The 27,532-nt window shown below is 46.4% G+C and overlaps 1 protein-coding gene across 8 annotated transcripts in view; it reads left to right on the top strand.

The window, feature by feature from the left end:
- The window catches only part of SLC20A2 (solute carrier family 20 member 2), a 107,197-nt gene that overhangs the window by 60,030 nt on the left and 19,635 nt on the right, over positions 1 to 27,532 (top strand). For all 8 annotated transcript variants that reach the window (XM_082444335.1, XM_082444337.1, XM_082444332.1 and 5 more), the window contains 6 exons: positions 3,006 to 3,146; positions 4,402 to 4,487; positions 7,171 to 7,267; positions 16,453 to 16,569; positions 20,803 to 21,006; positions 22,298 to 22,865. In XM_082444335.1, the coding sequence (XP_082300461.1) occupies positions 3,006 to 3,146; positions 4,402 to 4,487; positions 7,171 to 7,267; positions 16,453 to 16,569; positions 20,803 to 21,006; positions 22,298 to 22,865 (1,213 nt within the window). The remainder of the gene's footprint in view (positions 1 to 3,005; positions 3,147 to 4,401; positions 4,488 to 7,170; positions 7,268 to 16,452; positions 16,570 to 20,802; positions 21,007 to 22,297; positions 22,866 to 27,532) is intronic.

Raw genomic sequence — 27,532 nt, forward strand, 5'->3', positions numbered from 1 at the left:
CAACAGTCGATCCACTTAGTATGAAACCGCCAGTGGTTTCCAGAATCCACTGAGAATTCAGAACACGCCATCTTTTCGTGGAAATACCCACGACAGCACGACCGAGCCGTCTCCTGGAACCACCCCAGGAAGTGCTGAGTCTTCTCTGCCGTTCTTTCATCCTCCAGGAGCCTGTGGCCTCAGACACCCATCTTAACCTCCACTTCCCCCAGGTTTTGTCTGGCAGCCTCATCCTGTGCTTAATCCCCTCCTTCATGGCAGGACATCATTATCTTAGGTTAATCTCTCTCTTTTTCCCACTGTTTTTCTTAACGTTAATGTAATCCCATTCACCTCCAGGAATTCCCAAGGTCAAGGAGGGCCTCTGGCCCACTCTCGCCTTGCAAGGCCCCGTCCTCCCCTCTGTCCCCTGCGCCCCAGTGCCCACCCCCACCTTCCTCCCTCTCTCAGGCAGCCCCATCCCCCTACCTTTCCTTACAAACCCTCCTGTTATAAAGTCAGCCAGAGAGAGGAGAGTGGCTTTCAGGATTGAAAACCTCATGGTCTGAATTCACGTGGGTGAGTTTATCCCATTCTCTTAACATTACTAGGGTATTTTACTTTTTGTAAGAATATTTGCTTTTTCAGTTCTGGTTCTGTGGTGTGAAACACGCTCCAAACTCTGGCTTTATTTTTAAAACAACAAGTCCCTGAGGAGCCCAGGGCTTAGCTGTCCGGGCTTGCAGAACTGCCCGCGGGGGAGCCTGGCTGCTGCCATCAAGCCCGTCACCGGTCTGGCAGCCCAAGGCTGGCCCTCCTCCTCCCAGCACACGTTTCAGGGGCAGATCCGGGGTCACGGCCCGCTGTGGCGCCAAGGTCAGCCTGCCTGGCGCTCCCGGAGCAGCTGTCAGCCTCGCTCTGCAAATGGGGACCTGCACGACCTCTCACGAGCCTCCGGAACGCAGATGATTTTGGAGAAAATGCCAGGGGTCTGTTTAAAAATGCTGCTACCAAGCAGCCAGATTTCCAGAGTTAGCACTTGGGATTAATGCCGTGCCCTGCTTATCGGCCAGGCCCTTTGTCCCCTGCAGCCCTGTGTGAGCTTTTCAACAGCTGTTTCCGAAAGTGACCTGTCCCCAGCCCATGCTTTTAATACTCCCTGCAAAACTTGATCTGCTTATGAAAATATCTGAAGTGAACTGTAGCCTGGAAGAACACGAAGCCTAGAAAAGGGTGGCGAAATTGAGGTAAAAGGACACAAAGCCCAAACCCAGGGATCCTCTTAACTCCTGAGAATTAGAAGGCCTGGAGGGAGCAGGCCAAAAAAGGCCCAGCCGCCCAGGCAGGGGCTGAGGGTAGATGCCCAGCGTGGCGTTAAATATCACAGTTACTTCTCACAGGAGAGGCAAAACTACGAAAAGTAATGTGGGATTACACACACTCTCTCTCTTGTTTTTATTGAGGTATATTCGACGTGACATTATATTGGCTTCAGGTGTACAGCATCGTGATTTGATGTTTGTATTTTATACTCTCTCGTACCGACTAATATACATGGGCAGTATCTAGCCTCCTCATGATGTGACCGAACGGCGTAACTACAGCAGAATCTTTGCCAATACGCAGCCTTTCCTGTTTCTCCATGTTCGTTAGTCCCCAGTCTCCTGCTTGGTCCTGGCCACACTTCACATCAGAACCCACCTCATCACCAGCAGCCTCGCTTAACCATGACAAAGGCAACTAGGAACTGACGTCACGAGGCTTTTCTTTAAATACTTTCAAATACTTTCCTTTGAATAAGTCAGCATTATCCCTTCAGTGTTGAAGAATGTTCCTTTGGCTAAAGTTATTTTAGTGGCTTCTCTCGGGGCTTTGTAAAGAAACAATCCAGGTCCATCCACCTCACTACAAATAACTCAGTTTCATTCCTTTTTATGGCTGAGTAATATTCCATTGCATATATGTGCCACATCTTCTTTATCCATTCATCCGATGATGGACACTTAGGTTGCTTCCATGTCCTGGCTATTGTAAATAGTGCTGCAATGAACATTGTGGTACATGACTCTTTTTGAATTATGGTTTTCTCAGGGTATATGCCCAGTAGTGGGATTGCTGGATCATATGGTAATTCTATTTTTAGTTTTTTAAGGGACCTCCATACTGTTCTCCATAGTGGCTGTATCAATTTACATTCCCACCAACAGTGCAAGAGGGTTCCCTTTTCTCCATACCCTCTCCAGCATTTGTTGTTTCTAGATTTTTTGATGATGGCCATTCTGACCGGTGTGAGATGATATCTCATTGTTGTTTTGATTTGCATCTCTCTAATGATTAATGATGTTGAGCATTCTTTCATGTGTTTGTTGGCAATCTGTATATCTTCTTTGGAGAACTGTCTGTTTAGGTCTTCTGCCCATTTTTGTAGTGAGGTGGATGGACCTAGAGTCTGTCATACAGAGTGAAGTAAGTCAGAAAGAGAAAAACAAATACCGTATGCTAACACATATATATGGAATCTAAGAAAAAAAAAAAAAGGTCATGAAGAACCTAGGGGTAAGACGGGAATAAAGACACAGACCTACTAGAGAATGGACTTGAGGATATGGGGAGGGGGAAGGGTAAGCTGTGACAAAGTGAGAGAGTGGCATGGACATATATACACTACCAAACGTGAAATAGATAGCTAGTGGGAAGCAGCCACATAGCACAGGGAGATCAGCTCGGTGGTTTGTGACCACCTAGAGGGGTGGGAAGGTGGGAGACGCAAGAGGGAAGAGATATGGGGACATATGTATATGTATAGCTGATTCACTTTGTTATAAAGCAGAAACTAACACACCATTGTAAAGCAGTTATACTCCAATAAAGATGTTAAAAGAAAGAAACAATCCAGAGACAATTAACCCCAGGGAGGCATTGGGAAGGAGAGCGGGAATTTGGGTTTCTTCCTTCTGTGGCTGTTTGAGACACCCCGCTGTATATCTGACTTTTTTCTGTCTTTGTTTTTTATCTTCAACCTGCAGGCTCGGCCATCTGGCAGCTCATTGCATCCTTCCTGAGGCTCCCGATCTCGGGGACTCATTGCATTGTTGGGGCCACCATTGGATTCTCCCTCGTCGCAATTGGTACAAAAGGTGTGCAGTGGATGGAGCTGGTCAAGATTGGTAATTGCCATTTTCTTTTACCTATAAGAAGGAAAGTTTACATTTTCTAGAGTAAATGTTATTAAAAGTCACTGTTACACTTTTTCCTTTAAATGTTAACGTTTAGAAGACCTATATGGATAGGTCTATGGACATTTTCCCTTAAAATTTCTGTTAGCAGAGATTGTGAACTGTTATGCAGTCTTTTAACTCCAGATGCTCTTTTCAAATGCTACATTGTTATCCAGCTTAGAAAATCAGTATCTGTTGTTCACAGGGCGTTAAGAACTTTATCTGATTGAAATCAGTGTGTAGGCAGAGCAAAACTGGACCCTTGTCCAGGAGTCAGAGCTCCTGGTGCTGGGGAGGCGTGGAAGCGAGCCTAGTGCCACTTACCCCACTGCATCCAGGAGACCCCCAGTCTGCCTGGTGCTCCTTCTGGGTTGTGGGCTGCCCCGTGGGGACTGTTAGGAGAGGTTTGACCACCTGCTTCCTGGGTCTGACTTTTTCAGTAAGAGGGAAGTCCTTTCAGCCCCATAAGTACCAACACGCCCACTGTGAAAAACGCTCTCTCTCGCCCATCTCCATCCTTTTACGAATCATAGTGGCCTCAGGATCCCTGACCTGCAAGCAGGACACAGATTGCAAGGGAACGCTGCTGACCCCAGGAAACTCACCTGAGCTCCCGGGAAACTCACCTGACTTCCCAGGAAACTCACCCGAGGTCCCAGGCTTCTAGAACAGTGGTGCTTGATTCTGGCTGCACTTTCGAATTACCTGGGAGAGCAATTTAAAGATATCAGTGCCCAGACCCCATTCCAAACCTTTTAAAGCAGAATTCTGTGGGTGGACCCAGAACGTAACTAGTTTCTGAAAACTCTGCAGATGTTTCCAGCGTGCAGCCAGAGGCTACGGGTGACAGTACCAGGCTGGCCTTGGAAATTGACAGGGAAGGTGGTCCCCTTTTCAGTGGCCCTTACAGCTGGCACAGGGACGGGGCTGTATGAAGGGCAGGCAGATATGGGCTCAGTGGGAATCAGGGGAACCGTCGTCGGAGGCCGGAGCTGGGAGGTGGTGTGTGTGCCGTGGCCTAGGGTCTGTGTGTGAGGACGGTGACCCCTGTGTGGAGGTCAGCCTGCCAAGGCAGTGGGTTTGTTGGGCTCTGAGTCAAGGTGAACAATTCCAGGAATGTTTACTAATGTATGTGCTATTATATAAATAGGACCTGAATTATGTAGAATTGTAACATTCATTAGATTTTCTTTTAATTATTCAGTTGCTTCTTGGTTTATATCTCCGCTGTTGTCTGGTTTCATGTCTGGCGTGCTGTTTGTACTGATCAGAATGTTCATCTTAAAAAAGGTAAGAGAGGCTATTATTTTTTAAATTACGTTTTAGACCTAATTTTGGTTCTACTCAATAGAAATTAATAGTGAGAGGGGTCAGAGGAATCATTGTTAAGGCACAGCCCCCTGAAGTTGGAATTAGACATTATTCTAAAGTAGGCGGGAAGAGGTGGGTAGAGTACCCAGGGGCTCCCCGAGAACCAGCACTGGACATGAGGTGTCTTGCCATATGACTTGGTTCATTGGTCAGCATTCTTGGGCACTGTGCTCACACCTCAAAAAAGGAAAGATAATTATTTTGTGAACAGTAAACAGAATAGAGAAAGATAGTGTTAGGATTTTGAAATTAACTAGCACTAAAAACAGCTGGAGAATTTCTTTACCCAAATATAAGGTGTTTTCTGTTTTTTAATGGAGAAAGGAAGCTTCAGACACTGGTTTTCTTCCTATCCTTGAGGATAGGATAAAAAGAAGGAAATAACACCTACGGGGGCGGGGTGTGTGTGTGTACATTTTTATCAAAAATAAAATGAGATGAAAACGGAAGCTTACTGAGATCAGTATTCTCGGCAAGAAACAAAAAAAACCTTGGTTACATTTTGATTTGCCTGTCAAGGGGTTGTTGCAGCGTTTCATAAGCCCTGCTGCTTGCCCTTGGCCGCTCAGCACACGCCGAGCACATTGGGACACGCCTGCCTTCAGCCGTCTCCTTGCTTGAAGACGTAGCTCTTCTTCTAGGTGGGCTCAGTCTCTTGGATGATCACAAAGTTACCAGCCCTTCTCCGGGGCTCCAGCTGTCCTAGGACCCAGTAACATCTTGGAAGGTGCCACCCACTCTTGCCCCCCGTGCAGCCCCGTCATCTGCCCCCCGCCAGGAGTCACTTCCCAGGTGCTCCTGCCCCAGCCTCCTCTTGGGTACCTCCCTCTGTATCCCCACACGCTCACTGCCTTCTTATCATTGCACTCGCGTCGTTGTGCAGCGATTTATCTCCTGCTTGGCCCCCTGTTCGCTATTTGACCGTAAGATCTGTGAGAGTAGAAACCGTGACTGTCTCTTCGCATGCGTAGACGGCACCCAGCGCTGCTTAGCCCTTCAGAGACGCCGGTTGAATATCTGTTAAGAGGGAGGGATGGCTGCTTGGATGGGGGGCAGGTGATGGGTGGAGGGAAGGAAGGAAAGGAAGGAGGGAGGGAGGGAGGGAGACAGGAGGAGGAACGGAGACGGGTCTCAATGAGACAACTGCCATTTGCGTTTTAAGAGTAGGTTATTTGAGAAAACATAAGGTGATTCAGTTACAATATGCAAACTGAAGACTTTATGCCTTCAGAAGTTACTGGTTGGGAGTCTTTCTGTAGCAGCCGTCGTCCCCCAGGAAACAGCATTTTGGAAGCGGAGGCAGTAGGCATGTGAGCGTCTCAGCGTTTCGCTTTCAGTTCAGCCTGGGTTCCTGTCGCAGGTCCACGGCAGATCAGGAGGTGATGTGCCTCATCCCAGGCTCCTGCCCATCCCTTTGTACCTGCCCTGCCTGTGACTGTGGCCGGGACTCCCGTGCGGCTGAATCGCCTTCCACCCCAGCTCTTCCTTTCCTGACATCTCACTTCCATTCACCTCAGGCCTCCTGACGAGTGCTGGTGGCCGCTTGAGACATTCCAGGCGGGTTCTTGATGAGTTTACGTTCTGCAAACGTACTTGATTTGCACACGTTTGCATTTGACGGTAGGAACCTGTGAGATAGTCTGTACTTATCCTGACTTCTGTAGCTCACATCAAGGCTTAGACCTAATTTTCCTTTTATCATGGGTGGGTCATAGACTCATACCAATGTACGAGAGTGTCTTACATGGTCATCAGAAATTAGCCCGTGTTTGAATTATTTAAGCAACACCTACGTGCCAGTTCTGCATCGAGGAGTTCTTGGTTCATATTTTTGCTTCAAAATCCTCTGTCGATCTGAACCCTCAAACTCTATATTTTTCCTCTGTAAACTCTAAATTTCAAATATTCTCCCAGGTGTGACTTTGCCTAAAACATGTGCAGTACTGTTCTCGCTGAAATATTAGATTTCGGAAGTGTTGTACCAGAAGCCTAAGGTTGTAAAAAGCTGTTTTCTTAGACAAAGAACCCACAGTTCTTTTCACCTTTTAATAGTTGAAGGTGAAATGCTCCACCTCGTGAAAGGATTCTGAAAGTCACAGCACGTGGTCCTGTATTTCCTTGCTTTATATATTTCAACACAGCAAACGCGGATCATGTCACAGAGTACCATAAAATCTAGTAGTAACACTGTGGTGTTGAAGTCATTTGACTTTCTCAGGGCATCCTCAGAGGGTCAGGCCTCAAAATATTTGTTGAAAGTGGATTTTTGGGCCAACGTGAATGTAGCTAGAACAGTGAGCGTTCTGGGTCAGGGCTTTAGTCCCAGGAGCTGGCCTCACCAACAGCCCTTCTCTGTCCCCACATCTGCCGCCACCTCATGTGATCCCAGCGCGTTAACGCGTCTGCTGGTCACCTCGTGGGCCCTTTGCCACAGCACTTGTGTAGGAGGAGGGTCAACCCAGGCCAGCTCCAGGTCTGGAGGTGCACACAGCCCACGGCAGGGCCAGGGCTTTCCCGGAACGATGACTTGTGTCATTTTGCCTGTGCTGCCTGCAGATGCCTCTGGAGTCCTGACCTGCCCCCTTATCTCCTTACCCCGCAGGAGGACCCCGTTCCCAACGGCCTCCGGGCGCTTCCTGTGTTCTATGCCGCTACCATCGCGATCAATGTGTTTTCCATCATGTACACAGGAGCCCCAGGTAAGAGCCCTCGGAAGGTCATGGCCAGCAGGTGGTGTCAGAGTCCAGCGGCGGTGGTGGATTTGTTGGCCAACAGTCAAAAGCACTACTCACGATCATTACAGAGCAGTGAAAAGAGTAGGAGATGCATTTACTTGTTTTAAATACTCAAGAGAGATGTGAAGTACACAGGGAACAGACTTCAGGTTAAAAAAAGAAAATTGAAATCCCCCTTCTGCCTCAGATTCCTGGTGCTGAGTCGCAGAACGTGATGGGACAGTGTGAGCCTCCCTGAGCTGGGGGGGCCCCTGGAGGCAGGGGGGAGCTCGCGTAAGCAGTAGGCCACCACCTCGGGACAGTCCAGGGCGGGGCTGTCACGTGGTCTATAGCACAAACATCTAACCCCCCGGAACTCGTCAGACCAGTGAGTCCAGGGACTAGCGCCCTGCCGGTCTGCGTTTCTGATACCGGAACCAGTGATGATTTTCTTTTCAGAATTGCTCCTTTTCTTCCCATTCCGATGTCTTTTGTTCTTTCTTTTCAAGGGTTTGGGGTTTGGGGTGGAGCAGGGTTAAAAGTTCCTTTCTTTTATGTTTTCAGTGGGTAAAGAAGAACATACGTACAGTACTGTCATTTGCATAACATCCCCGTGTTGAGGAGGTGGTTAGCGTTCTCACTCACCATTTCCATCCATATCTTGAGAGGGTCCCCCATTCCCCTCTGTGAGATGTGCCTCTTACAGCCGGATCCTGAACAGGTCCATTGCTGTGGGGATGTCCGGAGTCAGCAGAGATGTTTGTGTGTGTCGCTTTCCTTCTTGTTAACATCCTTTAAGGATTAAGATTCAGTTACGGGCCATATCTGATAAAAACCTCCCTCTCTCTGTTCAAAAGATAAAGCTTCTGCTAAATGGTGTGTCGTATTACAGTTGAAAGCGCCCTCTTCCGAAACAGGGGAAATCCTTATTCATTTCTCCAACCGGGTTTTCTCAAGGCAGTTTTTCTCGGATTGTATAGCCATATCTAATTCTGTGTTTGTGTACTTCATTCTTTCTGAATGATTCTGAACGCTGTGTAACCTTCTACTTCGGCATCTTCTCAGCGCTCAAAGCACGGCTCTTACAGCTTGAATGCTCGTGGTCCGGGCTTTCAGACTTTGGGTGAAGGGAGGGGGCATGAAGCACCCCAGCGGCTCTAAGTTATCTGAAAAGCACAAGGCTGAACGTCATAGTGAGCTGGAGGGAGATGAAACCCTAGCCTCAGATGACAGTGGCCTGACGGCCTTTCGGGCTTGATCATTCACGGAGTATGAAGTGTGTTTGTCACAGACTGTTTTCATGATCCATAACAAAAAAACAGAGGCAGAGAAAAAGCAGTTGCATACCATGAAGTTGAAGTTCAGCCCACCCCAAGTCTGTGAATCTCACGAAGCTTCCACGTGGTGCTGGGCGGGCCCCGGAGCGCCAGGTGGGAAGTCAGCTGTAGCAGAGAGATGTCTCGTCCACCTGAGCCCTTGTTCTTAGTTCTCTGCAGGCTCTCAGAGCCCAGGGTAACGGAACAAAAAGCCTAGCAGCGGTCAATAGCCAGACACCTCCCGGGCTAGTGATTTAAGAGATTAAACAAATGAAGGCCGGGGTGCCTTTGTCGGACCGAGTCCTGGAAATGGGAATCGGTGTAAATGACGACCATTTAGTTCTGTTTCTGCATTTTTTTTTTCTAGCCTCTATTCTTCTCGCTCCTTGGTTCTCGGTCTGAATGTCAGAAGACCACAACTGTATGATTTTTATTAAAATTTGACTTTTTCCATACTTACCTATTTTTTCCATCACTTTTTTCTTTTTCTCATCCTTTGCTGTTTTATTGCAAATTTGCTAGAAGAATCAGATTACTAAGAGACTAAATTATTCTAGAGAAAATGAAACTAGATAACGGATGAGGCAACTAAGGATAATATAAATACTTCATAGAGAAGTTGTGAAAAATAAATATTAAATAAACGCTTTTATTGAGCTGAGTTTTACATGAATTAATCCTTTGCGTCCTCTGAACTCCACTGGGAAATTGGTAATATTGCTAACACCCCCTGACAGGTGGGCAGCAGGCACAGTGATGCTGACTGAGTGCCCAAGGTCATATAACTAGTCAGGTGCAGAAGCAGACTTTAAGTGGGCAGCCTGGTCCCGAGCCCCAGTTATATGACATTCTTCTGACACACAATAGGGCAGGGGTAAAACATGCAGTATCTAGTGCCTGGTACCTAATGTCACTGTTAATTATGATCAGAATACACTCAGTCAGAAAAGGACTTTGCTAATGTCTTGGCTCCTGGGGAGTGTTTATGGGATATTCAATAGGTGAGTCTAAATCCTATTTTTATTTAAACATCTAAGGTTAAAACTAGACATTAATTCCATCCTACGGTCATCTGTAGCTGTGGCGTCATATTTGGGGATAGGGTTGAGCTGGGAAGAATCACTTCCACAGTGACTTGGTCCTCTGCCCCTTTCAGAATTTGCCTGCCTTTCTGCCTGTTGGAATTTATTCTTCCTAGTCCTTTTCTTCCTTAGAACGCTTCCATTCAACACATAGACCCCAGAGATAAAAGGAAAGAATGAAAAGTTTGCTAACAAAAAAGAGTGGCAGCGTTCACCTTACCCCGTTTCAACTTTCAGAGATTCTGATAAGTAGCATTTTTCTAGATGGACGTGAATTCAGTGGGGACCCGTGGGCTGTTGAGTTACAGGGTTCTGGTTTGACTTCCTCTGTTCCTCCTCTCTAAGTTATTTTGAAGTTGTTTATATCTTGGGCCTAGTTTGATTTGTTTTACTTTGTGTTTGACATGACTTTTCTCAAAAGTCATCCTTCAGAAACTGGGTTGCACTTTAAAAGATGGTCTTTGCATTTTTGTCCTTTAAAAAATAATTTGCAAGAAGCAAAAATAACTTGAGGAAAATAAAGTACTCACTTGGGTTGGGTTAGATACAAGCCTGAAGTTTATTTTTAAGGAAAGTCTTCAGCTGTACAGGACCTGGTTTTTGTTCAGCATTTAAAGAACAAACGCTGAGGTTCATGGCACACGGCTTCGAGGCGTCAGAGCAGATCAGCTAACGAAGGTTTCTAAGTCAAAGTGTGGTCCCTAGACCGGCAGCGTCAGCATCACGTGGACACTTGCCAAAATGCAGATTCTCAGGCTCAGCCCTAGACCCGATGAACCAGAAATGCAGCCCAGCAGTCTGTATTTACCAGGGAGACCCTGGGCGATCGGATGCGTGTGCATTTAGAGGACCCCTGCCCTAGCCACGTCTTTATCATAGCCTTTTACCGTAAACGCTGCTGTCTTACCACGGTTCTCATGTATGGGATGCTCCTCAAAATCTCTAGCTAGCGACCTTTGCTCACTCCTTACTAGCAGATGAATTCTCACACTTAACCAGGCCTGGTTTCTGGCTTCCCCAGAGTGCTCTGCACCTGAGATGGGGCTGCCTCCCCCTCCTCCTCCATCTTCCCTTCCTCCTCCTCCCCCCTCTCCACCTCCCCTTCTCCTCCAACTCTTCCATCCCCCTCTCCCCCTTCTCCCTCCCCTCCCCCTTCTCTTCCATCTCCTCCCCCCCCACCTTCTCCTCCATCTCTTCTCCTCCCCCTCCTCCTCCTCCTCCATCTTCTCTTCCTCCTCCTCCCCCCTCCCTACATCTCCTCCCCCTCCTCCTCCCCCTTTTCCTCCCCCTCCTCCTCCTCCATCTCTCCTCCTCCCCCTCCTCCTCTTCCTCCATCTTCTCTTCCTCCTCCTCCCCCTCCCCCTTCTCCTCCCCCTCCCCCTCCCCCTCCCCCTTCTCCTCTCCCTCTCCCTCCCCCTCCTCCTCCCCCTTTTCCTCCCCCTCCTCCTCCTCCATCTCTCCTCCTCCCCCTCCTCCATCTCTCCTCCTCCCCCTCCTCCTCCTCCTCCATCTTCTCTTCCTCCTCCTCCCCCCTCCCTACATCTCCTCCCCCTCCCCCTCCTCCTCCCCCTTTTCCTCCCCCTCCCCCTCCATCTCTTCTCCTCCCCCTCTTCCTCCTCCTCCATCTTCTCTTCCTCCTCCTCCCCCCTCCCTACATCTCCTCCTCCTCCCCTACCCCTTCCCCTTCTCCTCCCCCTCCCCCTCCCCCTTCTCCTCCCCCTCCCCCTCCCCCTTCTCCTCCCCCTCCTCCTCCTCCAGCGGCAGCTCTTCTGGTCCAGCCGCAAGGGAACCAGAGCATCAGCCACCCCTCAGGTCCCCGCTGACTCAGGAGAAGGAGCTTTGTTCCCAGAGGACCTCTGTGTTCCGTGTTAGCTGTAGACAATGTTCCGGGCTGTAGAGAAGCTGGGCGTTGGAGCTGCAGTGATTCCCAGCCCTGGGCCCTGGGTGGGGAAGGCCTGGGCTGAGAAGAGTCTCCAGTATCACTGAGAGCTTGATTCAGAAAAGAGTGATTTAAACTCACTTCCTTCTCAGAATTATTATAAATGAACGCTGGTTTGAGAAAGCTGGTACCATTTGCATAAAAAAAAAATCCCAACTATAGGACAAATTAGGAAATAGCATTTTTGAATTTCAAAACAATGCTTCATTTTCTTAAAGTTGCCCCAGGATTCCTTTCACCCAGGGAGCTCCTCTAATGCTTGAACGTGTTGATCTAAAACAAAACAAAAACTAGAAACTTCATTTATCAGGGAAGGGAGGACTAGTAAAAAGTGATTCTACAAATGAGGCAGACGTGTGTGTGTGTGTGTGCGTGTTACTGTGGAAAGATGTCCATAATATATTGTTATGTGAGAAATGAAGGCACGGAAGAATATATACAGTGTGATTTACATCTATTAAATTTAAGGAAAAGAAAAAAAAATTCTCACAAATACTCTGCACCATATGTTTATGTCTAGAAAATGCCTGAAAAGATACACATCAAATAGTTAACAGTGTTACTCTGGGAAGTGGGTTCAAGAAGGACAGAAAACGAGGAATTTTCACATTTGTACGTGATACAGTTTTATACAGCTGATATTTTTATTTTTTTTAATTTTTATTTTATATTGAAGTATAGTTGATTTACAATGCTATGCTAGTTTCAGGTGTACAGCAAAGTGATTCAGTTATACATATATATATCTATTCTTTTTCAGATTCTTTTGCCATATATGTTACTACAGAGTATTGAGTAGAGTTCCCTGTGCTATACAGTAGGCCCTTGATGATTATCTATGGCTGATATTTTTATAACCATATATTATTTATAAAATTAACCCCGAGAGAGAGAGAAGAGAGGGTGCAGGTGAGGCTGATGAGTAGTGTAAGGGAACTAATATGGGCTAAAAAGCCTTACTGGTTTTATAGAAGCTTAATTTATTTTATTATATTCTAACAAAGATTGTTATATATGAAAAACAAGAGATGTAGCAAAGTAATAATGACTCCAGAAGACTGTGTTTCTAAAAAGTTCTCTGCTTTTCCCCATGTCACTTGGATATCCTGATCTTCGGGGGATTTGGGAGAGAGTTGCAAGGATGCTTGTGGTTAGAGCTAAATCACTATTCATCATATCTTCACTGTTCAGAAGATGAAAGAGCTTGAGATGAAAGGCCATTTAGGGTCTGGAGTGAGGCCTGGGCTTGCGAGCACCCGGTGTGGGCTCCTGGCAGCCGCTCTTGGCCGCGGAGACCGGAGCAATTCAAGCCGTGCCCTACTTTGCCTTCCGCGGGGTGACGGCGCCGGGCCTCAGTGCCCTCTGGAGCGTTGTTACCGGAAAACAATTTGAGATCTTCGCAGGAAGGCTGCTCAGTGCGAAGTAGTTTTGTCAAAAATTTTGTTGTGAAAAGGTAAACCTTGAATTTTCAGAAGAAAAAAAGTTTTCCCCTGGAGGTACGTTGATTCAAAGGCTTTTCCGTGCTGGATTTTTGCATTTAATTGTTTTTTTATCCATGAAAGTTGATTTTATGTATTTAGTACAGTTTAGAGAAGCGTCCCGTAACTGTCAGTCTGCATTTCTTATATGCAGGCTTTAAAAGTAAATCCTGGTGCGCTTTTTTTTTTCAAGTGTACAGTTTCAGGTGTCAGTTTTATATATATATGTATGTATGTATACACACACAAACACATATATTTTTTTTCAGGTTCTTTTACTGTAAGAGTTAACCTTATAGGTTATTTCAAAATATTGAGTATAGTTCCCTGTGCTATACAGTAGATCCTTATTTATATATTATAGTGTGTATATGTTAATCCCCAAACTCTGAATTTATCCCCCCACTTTCCCCTTTGTAACCATAAGTTTGTTTTCTGTGCCTGTGAGTCTGTTTCTGTTTTGTATGTACGTTAATCCTGTGCACTTCTGATGCTGTTAATTTACTAAATTGGTATAATAATTTGGTAAGACCCAAATCCTGTCCCCGTTCTGTTCCTCTGTCCTCTCTTACTCACCATTGATGACTGCCCCCGCTTTCCTGGTTCCTTCGCTGTTCTTCGCACCCTTGGTTTTTCCCTCTGTCTCCCACCCCTTCCACTCTCAGTGATGTGTGGAGCCCCTGACCTCCCGTCCAGTTCTTGTGACTCAGAGGGTGGCTTCGGACCTTCTTGGCCACTTCCCAGGCCAAACCGATGGCGAAGGTGGTTGTGATGGTAAAGGTTCAAGGGTCAGCTGACATTGTGGCTTATTGTCTAAGAGAAGCATCAGAAGTCGTGTAGCCGGCCTCAGTTCCTCCCTTTCGGATGTGGGTCCTGACACCCTCCAGAACTCACGTGACCTCCGCGGAGAGCGTGGAGATGGGCCTGGAAGGCGCACGTAGAGCAGCCCTGCTCCGCCTTGTTGTGGGCTCTGCTCGGCAGGGAAGGAAGCAAACGGGGCCTGGGAGCAAACGTATTCACTCATTTAAATAGTCCTGTATCCAGCTCCCAAACTGCATCCCCTCCCCAGAGTACCCAGAGCTCGCCTGTCTTAGATCAAGTTAACGCAGTGAAGCCAAAAGTAGCCCAAGTAACAATTTTATCATCAATGGAACCAGGAACCACCAAGGAAACCGTGAAACCTCTTCAAAAGCCAAGTATTTTTAAGCTGTAGTGGTGTTGATGTTCGTTCATCAGTTTGATGTTGGTAATTAACAGTTACCTCTCAGTTCAGCAAGAAACAGCTTTGGAGCGGTCTTTTACCACATGTACCAGACACTGGCACAAAGACATAAAAGCAGAAGCAGGAAGCCGTGGCCATGAGCGCGGCCAGTGAGGTCAGCCCGAGTGGTTCTACAAGCAGCTCCAAGCCTCGGCTCCGAGGCCACAGCCGGGGCTGGAGCAGGGCTGCCAGGTGCCTCAGTACAGCCCTGCATGGGGCCACGTGCTTTCTGGTGTAACTGGGCGTTTGAGGGTGGAGTGGCCTGACCGCTGAGTGTCTCCTGCCGCCACGGACCCCTCCACTGTACTAAGGCTGGGTGATCTTGGTTTTTTGTTTTTTACGTTTATATGTTAATCCTGACTCCCCATTTAGAGTATTAACTACCTGTTCTCCCTCTTACCATTACCAAAATGTCTAATAATACCTTACCTGAGTAACTGTGAGTTGGTTTGTATGTATAGAATGGCTAACAGTGTAACTAACAAAGCCTGTATCATTAGAGATTTGTTTAATCTAAGAGCAGAGTTTTAAATAGTTCACTCCTTTCAAACTTTGAAAAAAAATTTAACAATTTACAAAAGTGTGTGCCCATTATAAATTTTCAAAGTTAACAGTACAAAAGTATATGTAGTGAGAAGGGAGAGCCCCCTCCAATTTCTCATCTCTCCACAGGAGTAACCACTGATTCTTTCCAGAACTTTTTCTGTCTATTCACACATATGGTAGGAGTGTATGTGTGGGGTTGTTTTCTCTTCTAAACATAAATTGGGTTATGCTACACACACCGTGATCCAGCTGGCCTTTCTTACTTAACTAGATCGCGGGCCTCTTTCCTCATGAGTACGTTTAGATCGACCTCATTTTTACGCTCTGCACCACACTGACTTCACGTTTCCATGGAATGATGCATGTATCGGTCGTCTTGCAAATTCTTCCCATTACAAATAATGCTGTAGTGAGTGCTCCTGTGCCTGTATCTTTGTGCCTGTGCAAGGGTGCGCCTGTGAGCGTGTGCGAGTCACGCCTGTGCGGCCGGGAGAGCTGGGTTCTGGGACCCCATAGGGCTAGGAGGCCTGATGCTTCTCCACCCTCCATACTTTCACTGGCTGATGGAATGGCCGCTTCGTGTGCTGGACTGGATAGTAATGAAAAGTTTTTCTATGTTGTAATTCCATGAGTTGACACTTCAAAGAAGAGTTGAGTTTGAAAGTCAGTGTCCTTTTAAAAAACTTTTCTATCTAAGCTTTTATTTTATTTTATTTTTAACAGTAGAAAGGGTTGATTTATGCATATGGAGGCCTTCACAGAAAAGACATGAACACGCAAAGAAGCAATTAGACTTTGGGACTTATATACCATTTTGACAAAGGGTGATAAATTATGGAAAGTGACTAGGAAATACAGGGAGGAAACAGAATAGAACGGTTATTTTAGCAAGGTCTGTTTGTGCAGACTTATCTTGGTATTGGTGCCTTGTCTCCAGTGGTGAGGGTCACTTTGCTCTTCCTGGAACAAGGAAGGCGCGTTTCTCACAAGGAATTTATGCCCTGCTTTCAGGCACTTACGAAGGGCGCAGCAGACTCTTCCTGTGTCTGCTGTTTCTCAGTTTAAGCTGATGTTAAAAAAGGTTTGTGTGTGTGGTCTGAGCGTCATGTCCATTTAAAGCCGGGCTGCTGACTATTGAGAAACCAAAGAGGCAGATGCCAGCCTTGCTGTGCCCGCTGCAGCCCTGGGCTTTGCGCTGCCCGTGTCTTCGGGCACTAGGAGGGAAGACGGACCCTTTGTTACCCCTGTTTATCCACTCAGGAATTTAGATATTGAGATAATACTGTAAATGGGTTTATTCCCAACTTAATATGCCATTTATGCCAAGTTGGTCGATTTTTAATAATTAGGTTACTTACTGATTTAACCACATATTCGCAAAGCTGTGTGTCTTAAACACACAGCTTTGTACCCCGGAACGCCTAGGACATCTTTTTTGGTTGAGAGTTTTATTAAACACGGAATCCAGGTGGTTCGTTTCAGGTTTGGGGAGTGGCAGGTATGTGGACATGTTGCCCAACGTTTGAGAAGTATCCGCTTTATCCCCAGTGCTGGGCCTGGTCCTTCCCATGTGGGCGATCGTGCTCATCTCCTTCGGGGTCGCGCTGCTGTTCGCCCTCTTCGTGTGGCTCTTTGTGTGTCCGTGGATGCGGAGAAAGATAGCAGGTAAGGGCTTTGCTGTTCTTCTGATCTGCAAGAGTGCTCTGACTGCTGAGCCCTCGCTGTCATCCACGGTGAAACTGACTGACAAAGGGAACACACACTGAGATCAGGCCAGTCCTTGGCTCATGGCTCCTGATGGCTTTCTGGCTCAAACTTTTCCTTGGTAACTTGGGACCCAGGTGAGAGTGAGGTCCTAGTTGCCATGGCTAATGGAAGGTAACTGCCTGATGAGAAACATTAGATTATACAGATCAACACCACAGTCAGATAGCACTTCCCTCCCTCAAGAATGGCTAAAGGTAGAAAGACTAGATTACAAGTGTGATAACTGGAATTCTCATATATTTATGGTGAAATAAAAACTGGTACAGCCATGGGGGAAGTTAGTTGAGCAGTTTCCTATAAGGTTAAGCAAACATTTACCATGTGGCCCATTAATTCCACTCTTAGGTATTTATCCAAGAGAAATAAAAAGACTTGTACACAAATTGGTCAGCCATACTAGCCAAAAAATGGAAACAACCCACATGCTCATTAACAAGCGAATGGATAACCAAATTATGGTCTATTCATACAATAGAAGACGAATTAGCAACGAAGAAGAGAACTACCGGGAGAAGCCAGACATAAAGGAGTACATACTGCATGATTCCAGGAACAGTAATCCACAGCGGTAGAAACCACTGGTTGCTGGAGACCAACTGCCAAGGGGCACAAGGGACAAGAGGGAACTTTAGGGACAGGAGGGGACTTTGCAGGGACAGGAGGGAACTTGAGGGACAGGAGGCACTTTGCAGGACTCTGTTAACTGGGGAGTAGTTACAGGCTGTAGTCATTTGTCACAGGACATCTACCTGTACATTTAAAATGTATAAATTTCACTGTATGGAAATTATACCTCAATGAAAGCAATATAAAAAAAAAAAAGAAGAAGACTGTGGCTTAGAAAATTGCAGGAGGTATTTTCCTGTCAGTGGCAACATGATTGAATTCCAAGTCTGGAGGCCACACAGAGCCTTTTACAGGGCTCTCAAAAGAAAAGAAGTATTTACTTTTGGCCTCAGAATGTACCTTACAATCGCACGTTCATATGGATATATCTGAATTTGAGAAACCCATATTTCAAAGAAGAACAAAACAAATGAGGAGACATACCATGCTCATGAACGCAAAGACTCAATACCAGAAAGATGTCAGTTCGTCTCAAATCTATACATTTAACACAATTTAAATAAAAATCCCAGCAGGATATTTTGTAGATTTAGACAAGTCACTTTAAAAATTTATATGGAAAGGGAAAGGAACTGGAATAGCCAAAGCAATTTTGGAAAAGAGTAAAGTTGAAAGACCTGTACTGCTTGGCCTTAAGAGCTACTATAAAGCTACAGGAAAGTGTGGAATTGGTGAAGAGAGACACCTAGATTAACAGAACAGAGTAGAGTCCAGAAACAGAGCCACAAATATATATGGCCAAATGATTTTTGACAAAATACAAAGTCAGTTCAATGGAGTAAGAATAGTCCTTACAATAAATGGTATTGGAACAGTTGGATATTGAATGCCAAAAAGAGAACCTTGACCTAAGTCTTACACCTTGTAAAAATTAACTCAAGATGCATCATAGATAAAAATGTAAAATAGAAAACTATAAAACTTTTAGGACAAAAAAGGGAAAACTTTTGAGACCTTTGGTAAAGCAAAGAGTTTTTAGATATGATACCAAAAACAGTTCATAAAAGAAGTTGGTAAATTGCTCTTCATCAAAATTAGAAACTATTGCTCTGTGAGAAACACTATTAAGAGAATTTAAAAAGACAAGTTACAGACCGGGAGAAAGTGTTTGCAGACTTGTGTTCAGAATATATAAAGAAATCTCAGAAGACAACCTGGTTAAAAATGAGGAAAAGTTTGAACAGACACTTTACCAAAGAAGATATATGAATGGCAAATAAGTCCATGAAAAGCTGCTCAACATCAAAAATGCAGATTAAAATCACGAGATATCACCACACACCTATTTTAATGGCTTTTTTTTTTTAAAAAAAGGACAGTGCTAAGTGCTGATGAGACTGAGAAGCAGCTGGAATGCTTGTGTACTCCTGGTGGGAATGCAAAATGGTGCAGCCTCTCAGGAAAGCAGTTTGGTGGTTTCTTATAAGGTTAAATATACACTTACCCACTCCTAGGTATTTACCCTAGAGAAATGCAAATTTAAATTCACACAAAAGCCTGGATATGAATGTTTATGGCAGCTTTATTTGCCATCACCAAAAACTAGAAGCAGCTTGGATTATCCACAGAACGAAAAAACAAGCACATATTTATGTAAATAAATACATCCATGTATTAGAACACTACTTGGTAGTGAAGAAGAGTGAGCTACTGAAACCTGCAACAACTTGGATGAACCTCAGACACATTAATCATGCCAGGTCAGAGAAGCCAGCCTCAAAAGCTCATGTCTTATGGTTCCATTTATATGACATGTGGAAAAGACAAAACTGTAGAGACAGAGCACATCAGTGGTTGTCACAGGCTAGGGATGGGCAGAGGGGCTGACTGCCAGGGAGGCTTTAGGGGCTGATGGAACCCTTCCCTGTCCTGATTGTGGATTGTCTGTAGGAATCTAGACATTTGTTAGACTCAAGATTCTACACACACAGACAGAGCCAATTTACTGCATGTAAATTTAAAAACTAATAATAAAAAAACTACATTAATACATACAACTTGAAAATAAGTAGTGAAGCCACATTGATGACAGATTGATAACCAGCTGCTGCTTCCCCTTCTGTGTAGCCGTTGCCACTCTAGGCTGAGAACGAGCCCCCCTTAAACATCCTGCTTGGCTGACTTAACCCCATGGGAAGTGATAAACTATACTTAAATGCTCTGATGTCTAAAGGCTTTTTCTAATAGCTGAACCTTAATGGGAAATGGACCATAAAATCTTTTCTTCCACATTTAGGCTATAATGTTACAGCAGGAAACTGACATCACTACCCATACTGGCTTCCCAGGAGATTTTTTGGTCAATGCCATGTATTTTGACATTTCAGTATATATGTGTCTTTTTCTATTCATTTAAGTACAGACTGTGGTTAAGGGCGTGGACAGAGAGTAAACCGACTGCATTTTGCTACCTATGTGACCTTCGGCAAATGACTTAATCTCTCTGGGCCTCAGTTTGCTGTTTATAAAGGAGAGGAAATAATAATACCTGTTTCATGTGTTAACAGGTTTTTTTGGGAATTCCCTGGTGGTCCAGTGGTTAGGACTCCGCGCTTCCATTGCAGGGGGGCACGGGTTCGATCCCTGGTTGGGGAACTGAGATCCCACAAGCCGCGCAGCGCGGCCAAAAAAAAAGGTGTTTTTAAAAAATTGTTATTATAATCTTTACAAACATTATCTTTTCTCATCTAGATTGTAAGCAACTTGCGGTCAGAGATCTGTATGCACACTTTTTTGTTCCTTGCAGTACATAACAAATTTAGTTTTTAAAAAATCTATCTTGTATCTGACTATCTAGGTAAGTATAGAAATAGTGGTGATGTTGTGTTCAGCAGAGGAACCGAGAATGTCTCCATTTCAGCTGGGTAGGTAAGAGCTCAGACATCCGCTCAGGTGAGGAAGCAAGGTCATAAATCACCAGCACCACACACCAGATTTGATTAAAAAGAATGCTCTCCAGCTTCAAACTGCTTTTTAAAAATCCCTGGTTTCTTTTGAAAGTAAAGGATTTTTAAAAGTAAGTAGAATCTCTCTGTTCCTTTTGAGGAAAATGATTTACTTGTTTCCTAAGATTTGGTGACCTGAAGAAATCTGAGAGCAGTCATTTATTGAACAGAATAAAACCAAGCAGACTATAACAGTATCTTTGAAGACAAAAAGGATAAACATTTCAGGGATTCTGAGGTTAGTTTAAGAAAATAGAAGGCCAGTCTAGATGGTTGTAGAATTTACAGAATGTTTACCTTGGGAATCAATCTAATCCTGTCTTTTTTGTTGGTCTTGGATGAGATAACTCAGGCCTCAGCCTCCGTCTTTCCCTCCGTAGCTGAGTTTTCTAGCCTGTGTTTCCCAGATGATTGAACTCTCCACTTTATTTTGTCTAACTTTTTTCTTCATTCCCAAAGTAAGTATGTAAGTAACAAGATAAATATTTATTTTTATATTCATTTGTCAGTAACAAGAATTCTCTGACAAAATTTTCAGTTATGACTCTATTTTCTTTAGGCAAATTACAAAAAGAAAGTGCTTTATCGCGAGTCTCTGATGAAAGCCTCAACAAAATTCCGGAAGCGGAGTCCCCAGTATTTAAAGAGCTACCGGGTGCCAGGGCTCACGACGACAGCACCGTCCCCCTCACCGGGTCAGCCGCGGAGCCGTCCGGGACCTCAGAAAGCACGACAGGGGGACACCACCCCCGCGTACCGTACGGTAAGACCCCCGGGGGCTGGCGTGGTGCTGGGCCTGCCGGCCTGCGTGTGGCACTGAGGCTCCAGTGCACACAAGTGTCCCCCGGTTTCTGCTTTGAGAAAAGCCAGGTGCTAAAGAGGCCTCAGGGACCAGGCAGTCGCAGAGCAGGCTTACTCGTGTCCTGTGATTTTCCTCCAAGAGCCATTTACTTACAGTCTCCCAGCGGCGCCCAGACCCCCCGTACCACCCCTGTGAGTGCCTCTCCTGCATCCTCCACGTGCAGTCGCCTAACTGCTGGAGATCGGAAGGTCGGTTTATCCAGCTTAATACGAACGCCTTCCTCCGGGAAGACTCAGAGCGAAAGCTGACATTGGGACGGGAGGGGGGGTCCCACTAGAGAATCACAGAAACCATCAGGACCATCCTGGGGGGGCGTCCTTTGTCCCACAGCATCTGTGGACAGTTATGGGCAGGCACCAGTGTCTGCCTGGCCCGCCGCCCTGCAGGGGCACTGGCACCGATTTCCAGGCCGCGTTTGGGACTTGGCCAAAGAAGGCAAACAAACTCTGCCCACTGATCTGACAGATCCGCCTTTGACTGTCCAGACTGGCCTTTTTTTTTTTTAATTGAAGTATAGTTGATTTACAATGTTGTGTTAATTTCTGCTCTACAGCAAAGTGATTCAGTTATACATATATATACATTCTTTTTTTAAAATATTCTTTTCCATTATGGTTTATCACAGGATATTGAATATTGTTCCCTGTGCTGTACAGTAGGACCTTGTTTTTTATCCATTCTCTATGTAATAGCTTACATCTGCTAACCCCAGCCTCCCACTCCATCCCTCCCCCAGCCCCTCCCCCTTGGCAACCACCAGTTTGTTCTCTGTGTTTGTGATTCTGTTCTGTTTCATAGATGAGTCCATTTGTGTCGTATTTTTAAGGGGCACCTACAGCGTGTATCTCACAGGGATCTGGGTTGGGTCCCTCTTGTATGAAGTTGTTTGTAAAATGAGCTCCTTACAGGGAATCCTCCTTTTACTGCTTCCTAGAAAAGGAGAGAGTGCTACAGCGATTTCTGGAAGACACATTTTAAGAGACCGTAATAACATCATTTTTTAACTACCCTATTATTAGTTTTACTTACCCCTTGTTGTATGTTTCCAAGTTTCCCTTTTTATTTGAACCATACTGCAGGGCCTTCATAGTCAAGTTAGAAAATGGAGCACGTGGGAAAAAGCAAAAGCACCCGCCACCCCGCCTTCCCCAGATGACCTCGGCTCTCAGTCTGTCCCCTTGTCCCCCTGCAGGCCGGGCGCTGTCCATGACGCACGGCGCCAAGTCGCCCGTGTCTAACGGGACCTTCGGCTTCGACGGCTCGGCGCGCAGCGACAGCCACGTGTACCACACGGTGCACAAAGACTCGGGGCTCTACAAGGACCTGCTGCACCGCATCCGCGACGAGCGGCCGGGTCCAGACGGGGCCCCGCGGCTGCTGCGGCGCAACAACAGCTACACGTGCTACACGGCGGCCATCTGCGGGCTGCCCGGCCTGGCCACGCGCCGCGGCGACGCGCCCGCGCCCGAGGACAGTGAGAAGCTGGTGGCCGACGCCGTGGCCTACTCCCGCCGGCGGCTGCGCTACGACAGCTACTCCAGCTACTGCAACGCCGTGGCCGAGGCCGAGATCGAGGCCGAAGAGGGCGGCGTGGAGGTGCGCCTGGCCACCCCGCTGGCCGAGCCCGATCCGCCGCGCGACGACGCGGCGGACGACGAGAAGGAGGAGAAGGACTCGGCCGAGGTCCACCTGCTCTTCCACTTCCTGCAGGTCCTCACCGCCTGCTTCGGCTCCTTCGCGCACGGCGGCAACGACGTGAGGTCAGTGCCCAGGGCGCGCGGGTGGACAGGGCGGGGGGGAGGCGCACGGCAGACACACGGCCACCCTGGAACCTCGCGGGTCTGCACTGCCCGGGTCCACCGACATGGGCTTTTCCCCCGCAAGTGTAGCACCCGCATCTGTGAAGATGCATGGATCTTTAAATGAACTAGGTGTGGGGGAAGGTTTGTGTTGGATCGGAGATCACAACACGGGGAATCAGAAGACGTGGGGTTTGAGCCCTGACTCTGCCCACGCCGTTCCAGCTTCCTGCCCTGCCGGAGTCATTCATCAGTTCCTTTTGGTTTTGGGGCAGAGAGAGCAGTACCCGGATTTCCGCCCAGTTGTTCAAGGGTCACCTGTGAATAAGTAGCTCCTGTAGTATGCCAGACGGTGACATGCGTTAAAGGGAAGAGAAGAGTAGAAAGCGGGGTGGGACCCCTGGGGGGCTGCCGTGTTAGACGGCTGCTCGGGTCAGGGGGGGGGTCGCCGAGTGACACCTGCAGGGGCTGAGGGCGCAGCCGTGCGCTCGTCTGTAGGAGAACATTCCGGAAGAGGGAACAGCAGGTGCGAGGGCCCGAGGCAGGACATGCCTGGCGGGGGGGGGGGTTCCGGGAAGAGCCACAAGCAAGAGCGTGGAGACGCTCAGGTCGGCAGGCTGTGGAAGCCCCGAATGTGTAGTCTCTACACCCTTCTCACTGGCTGGGCAGCTCTGGACCAGTCACTGAATTTCCCAAAGCCTCAGTGTCCCAATCTGTGAAGTGGGAGTAAAGCTAGTACCAACCACATGGGATTTCTGTGAAGATGAAGTGAGATGTATAACAAGCTCAAGACAGTGCTCTCCCATAATCAGTATCCCTACATTTTCACTCTTACTATTATTATAGTTATCACACAGGCTAATGTTTCTGTCCAAATCAGGAAAACATGCCATTGTTGCTTTTTTTTTTTTTTTTTTGCTCAGTTATATGACTCCGTTTTACACTGTCTACCCATGTGCAACAGCGTTTCTGTTCTTTTTAAAAGAAGTCTTTCTGCCAGAGAAGAGGCCTGGCCATCTTACGTTCTGCTCAGGGTCGCCATGTTATTTTATTGGGGGCACCATGTTCTGTCTCCTCTTAATGCCCTCCCCCACCAGCCCACTTACTCCTCCTTATCCACAAATTCTTTATTGAAAGCCTGGTACTGTCAAAGTGTTATGAATTGGGTCCCTGTCCTTTAGGAGTTTAAATTCCAGTTAAGGAGACAAGAAAGACATACACGTAGAAAAGTAACAGTACACCCCAAAACAGCATTTAAAGGCCAGAGGAAGAGTCTAGGCGGTAGCTGCTATAGGTGACCAGAGCTTAGAGCAACTGTTTGCAGTTTGGGGGCTGCTTTTGAGGCTTTTGAGCAGGGATATGGTCTGATGAAAGCAAGGTTTTAGAAATAATAGTGTGATGTGAAGAGGGGGCTTCTGTTCATTCAGGAAGAAGTTATCAAGTCTGTACCAGGGCTCAGAGCTGAACCACTTGTAACTTACCCTAACCCTCCTCAGAGCAGTCCTTTGCAGTCCTAAGTGGTATCCTTCAAAGACAGGGAATCTGAAGCTCAGAAATGTGACTTTCTTGCCCAGAGTCACACAGCTGGAGAGAAGCGGACTTGGGAGCTGGCTCTTTGTGACTCAGTCTGCAGAGTGGAGGGTGGGCTGAGAGCTACAGAGGCTGTTGAAAGCCCATAGGGAGCCTGGAAGTTGTCACTCCACCCTAACAACAGGAGAAAACCAAATGGACTGAAAAATCAACAATTCTTCTTGGATCCAGAAAGGAGAGGAGGACACAGGACAAACCACTGCCCCCAAGATTGGAGGGACAGACAGACGCAGGGAGTCCTGGAAGAGTGACTCAGGAGTGGAAGCTTCAATGGGAACCAGGGAAACCTGGACTGGAATGATGGACCCTGGAGGCTCAGGGGGTACAAGTAGAGAGTTAGAGGCTCCAGGGGACCCATGGTAGGGGGACCCCATGATGTTGTGAGTTTTACGTCCAAGAGCTGTACCAGGTCCTCACAGTGAATATCGGGGAAGAGAAATCCCCTCCTGCTCCTGTCGGGGGAGGGAAAGCATTTGACAGAAGAGAGCAACTGTGTGCTTAACCAGGCCTGCTCCCAGGGGAAACCAGGTCACCAGAGCCCAGCCTGCAGGGGGATTACCACAGCCTAACTGACCTGGGGAGGGGAAATACACTCCAGACTTCCCTCACCTTCCACTTGGGCGAAGGGAAGCACCCACCTCCAGCCATCCTGTCCCACTTAAGGGGGAAGCAAAAACTGAGAAGCACTTGTGAAGTTCACAGTCCAGAGGGACAGGCTCACTGAGAGACCGAGACCTCATCAAAGGACTACAGAAGGCTTCTCCATCCCCAGACCTACCACCACATCACTAAAGGCCTATTTACAGCAGTTCCTTCTACCCAGGACATCATGTCTGGTTATCAAGAAAAATTTACAAGGCATACCAAAAGGCAAAAAACACAATTTGAAGAGACAGAGCAAAATTCAGAACCAGACATGGCTGGGATGTTGGAATTATCAGACGAGGAATTTAAAACAGCTACGATTCACATGCTTAGGTCTCTAATGGATAAAGTAGGCATCCATTAGATGAGCAAGGTAAGCAGAGAGAAGGAAATCCTAAGAAAGAACCAAAATGAATACTGGAGATCAAGAACACTGTAACAGAAGTGAAGAATGCCTTTGATGGGCTCATTAGTAGACCGGACATGGCTGAGGAAAGAGTCTCTGAGCTTGAGGATATGTCAATAAAATCCTCAAAAAGCAAAGAGAACAGAGATTGAAAAAATACAGAACAGAATATCCAGACTATCCAGTGGAACAACTACAAAAGGTGTAGCATATGCATAAAGAGAAGACCCGGGGCTTCCCTGGTGGCGCAGTGGTTGAGAGTCTGCCTGCCAATGCAGGGGACACAGGTTCGAGCCCTGGTCTGGGAGGATCCCACATGCTGCGGAGCGACTAGGCCCGTGAGCCACAGTTGCTGAACCTGCGTGACTGGAGCCTGTGCTCCGCAACAAGAGAGGCCGCGATAGTGAGAGGCCCACGCGCCGCGATGAGGAGTGACCCCCGCTTGCCACAACCAGAGAAGGCCCTCGCACAGAAACGAAGACCCAACACAGCCAAAAATAAATAAATAAATAAATAATAAAAATTTAAAAAAAGAGAAGACCAGAAGGAGAAGAAAGAGAGAAAGGAACACATGAGATATTTGACTGAGTCACAACAGTGACTGAGAGTTTCTCTAAATTAATGTCAGACACCAAACCACAGATCCAGGAAGCTCAGAGAACACCAAGTAGGATAAATACCAAAAAAAGTACACCTAGGCACATCATATTCAAACTTAAGAAAATCAAAGATAAAGAAAAAAAACCTGAAAGGAGCCATAGGGAAAAAAACTACCTTACATATAGAGGAACAAAGATAAAAATTATATCTGACTTCCCCTCAACCCTGCAATCAAGAAGAGAGTGGAGTGAAATAAGTTAAGTGTTGAGGGAAAATCCCACCAACCTAGAATTGTGCAGCCTGTGAAGTTATCCTTCAAAAGTGAAATGAAGACTTCAGAAGAAATAAAGACTTTCTTAGACAAACAATAATTGAGGGAATTTGTTGAAAGTTGACCTGCCTTGCAAGAAATGTTAAAAGGAATTTGTTAGAGAGAAGGAAAATCATGTGTGTCAGAAACTCAGATCTACATAAAATAAGGAAGGGCATTGAAGAAGGATTAAGTGATGGTAAAAAACCTTAAATTTTTCTTACTGTTAACTGAGTTAACAGATAAGACTTGGTTCAGAACAATAATACCAACAATGTATTCAATTATATATGTTTATGTATATATTATATACATATATACACATACATAGTTTAATATATAAACACATCTTAACAAATGTTTTTTTTTTTTGGCTGCTTTGGGTCTTCGTTGCTGCACGCGGACTTTCTCTAGTTGCGGCGAGCGGGGGCTACTCCTGTTGCGGTGCACAGGCTTCTCATTACGGTGGCTTCTCTTGTTGCGGAGCATGGTCTCTAGGCATGCGGGCTTCAGTAGTTGCAGCACGCGGGCTTCAGTAGTTGTGGCTCGTGGGCTCTAGAGTGCAGGCTCAGGAGTTGTGGCGCATGGGCTTAGTCGCTTCATCACATGTGGGATCTTCCCGGACCAGGGATCGAACCTGTGTCCCCTGCATTGGCAGGCGGATTCTTAACCACTGCGCCACCAGGGAAGTCCCAACAAATTTTAAAAAATAGAAATGATACAATGTCTGCTCTCAGGCCACAGTTGAATTAAAACTGTGTGTGTGTGTGTATGTGTGCTTATATATGCCTATGTTAAATGAAATGAATGACAGCAATGATACAAGGGATGGGAGGGAGGAACTAGGACTTTTTTTAAATTTTAAGGTAACTGCACTACCTGTAAAGTGGTATAGTTTTGTTTGAAAGTGAATTTGGATTAACTCTAAGTGTATATTGCAAACTCTAGGGCAACCACAAAAAACGTTTGCAAAAGAAGTATAGCCAATATGCTAAGAAAGGAGAGAAAATGGAATCATATAAAATGCTCAATTAAAACAACGGAAGGCAGGACTTCCCTGGTGGCCCAGTGGTTAAG

The sequence above is a fragment of the Balaenoptera physalus genome (genome assembly GCF_965194825.1).
Source record: "Balaenoptera physalus genome assembly, chromosome: 21".
Classification (NCBI taxonomy): Eukaryota; Metazoa; Chordata; class Mammalia; order Artiodactyla; family Balaenopteridae; genus Balaenoptera; species Balaenoptera physalus.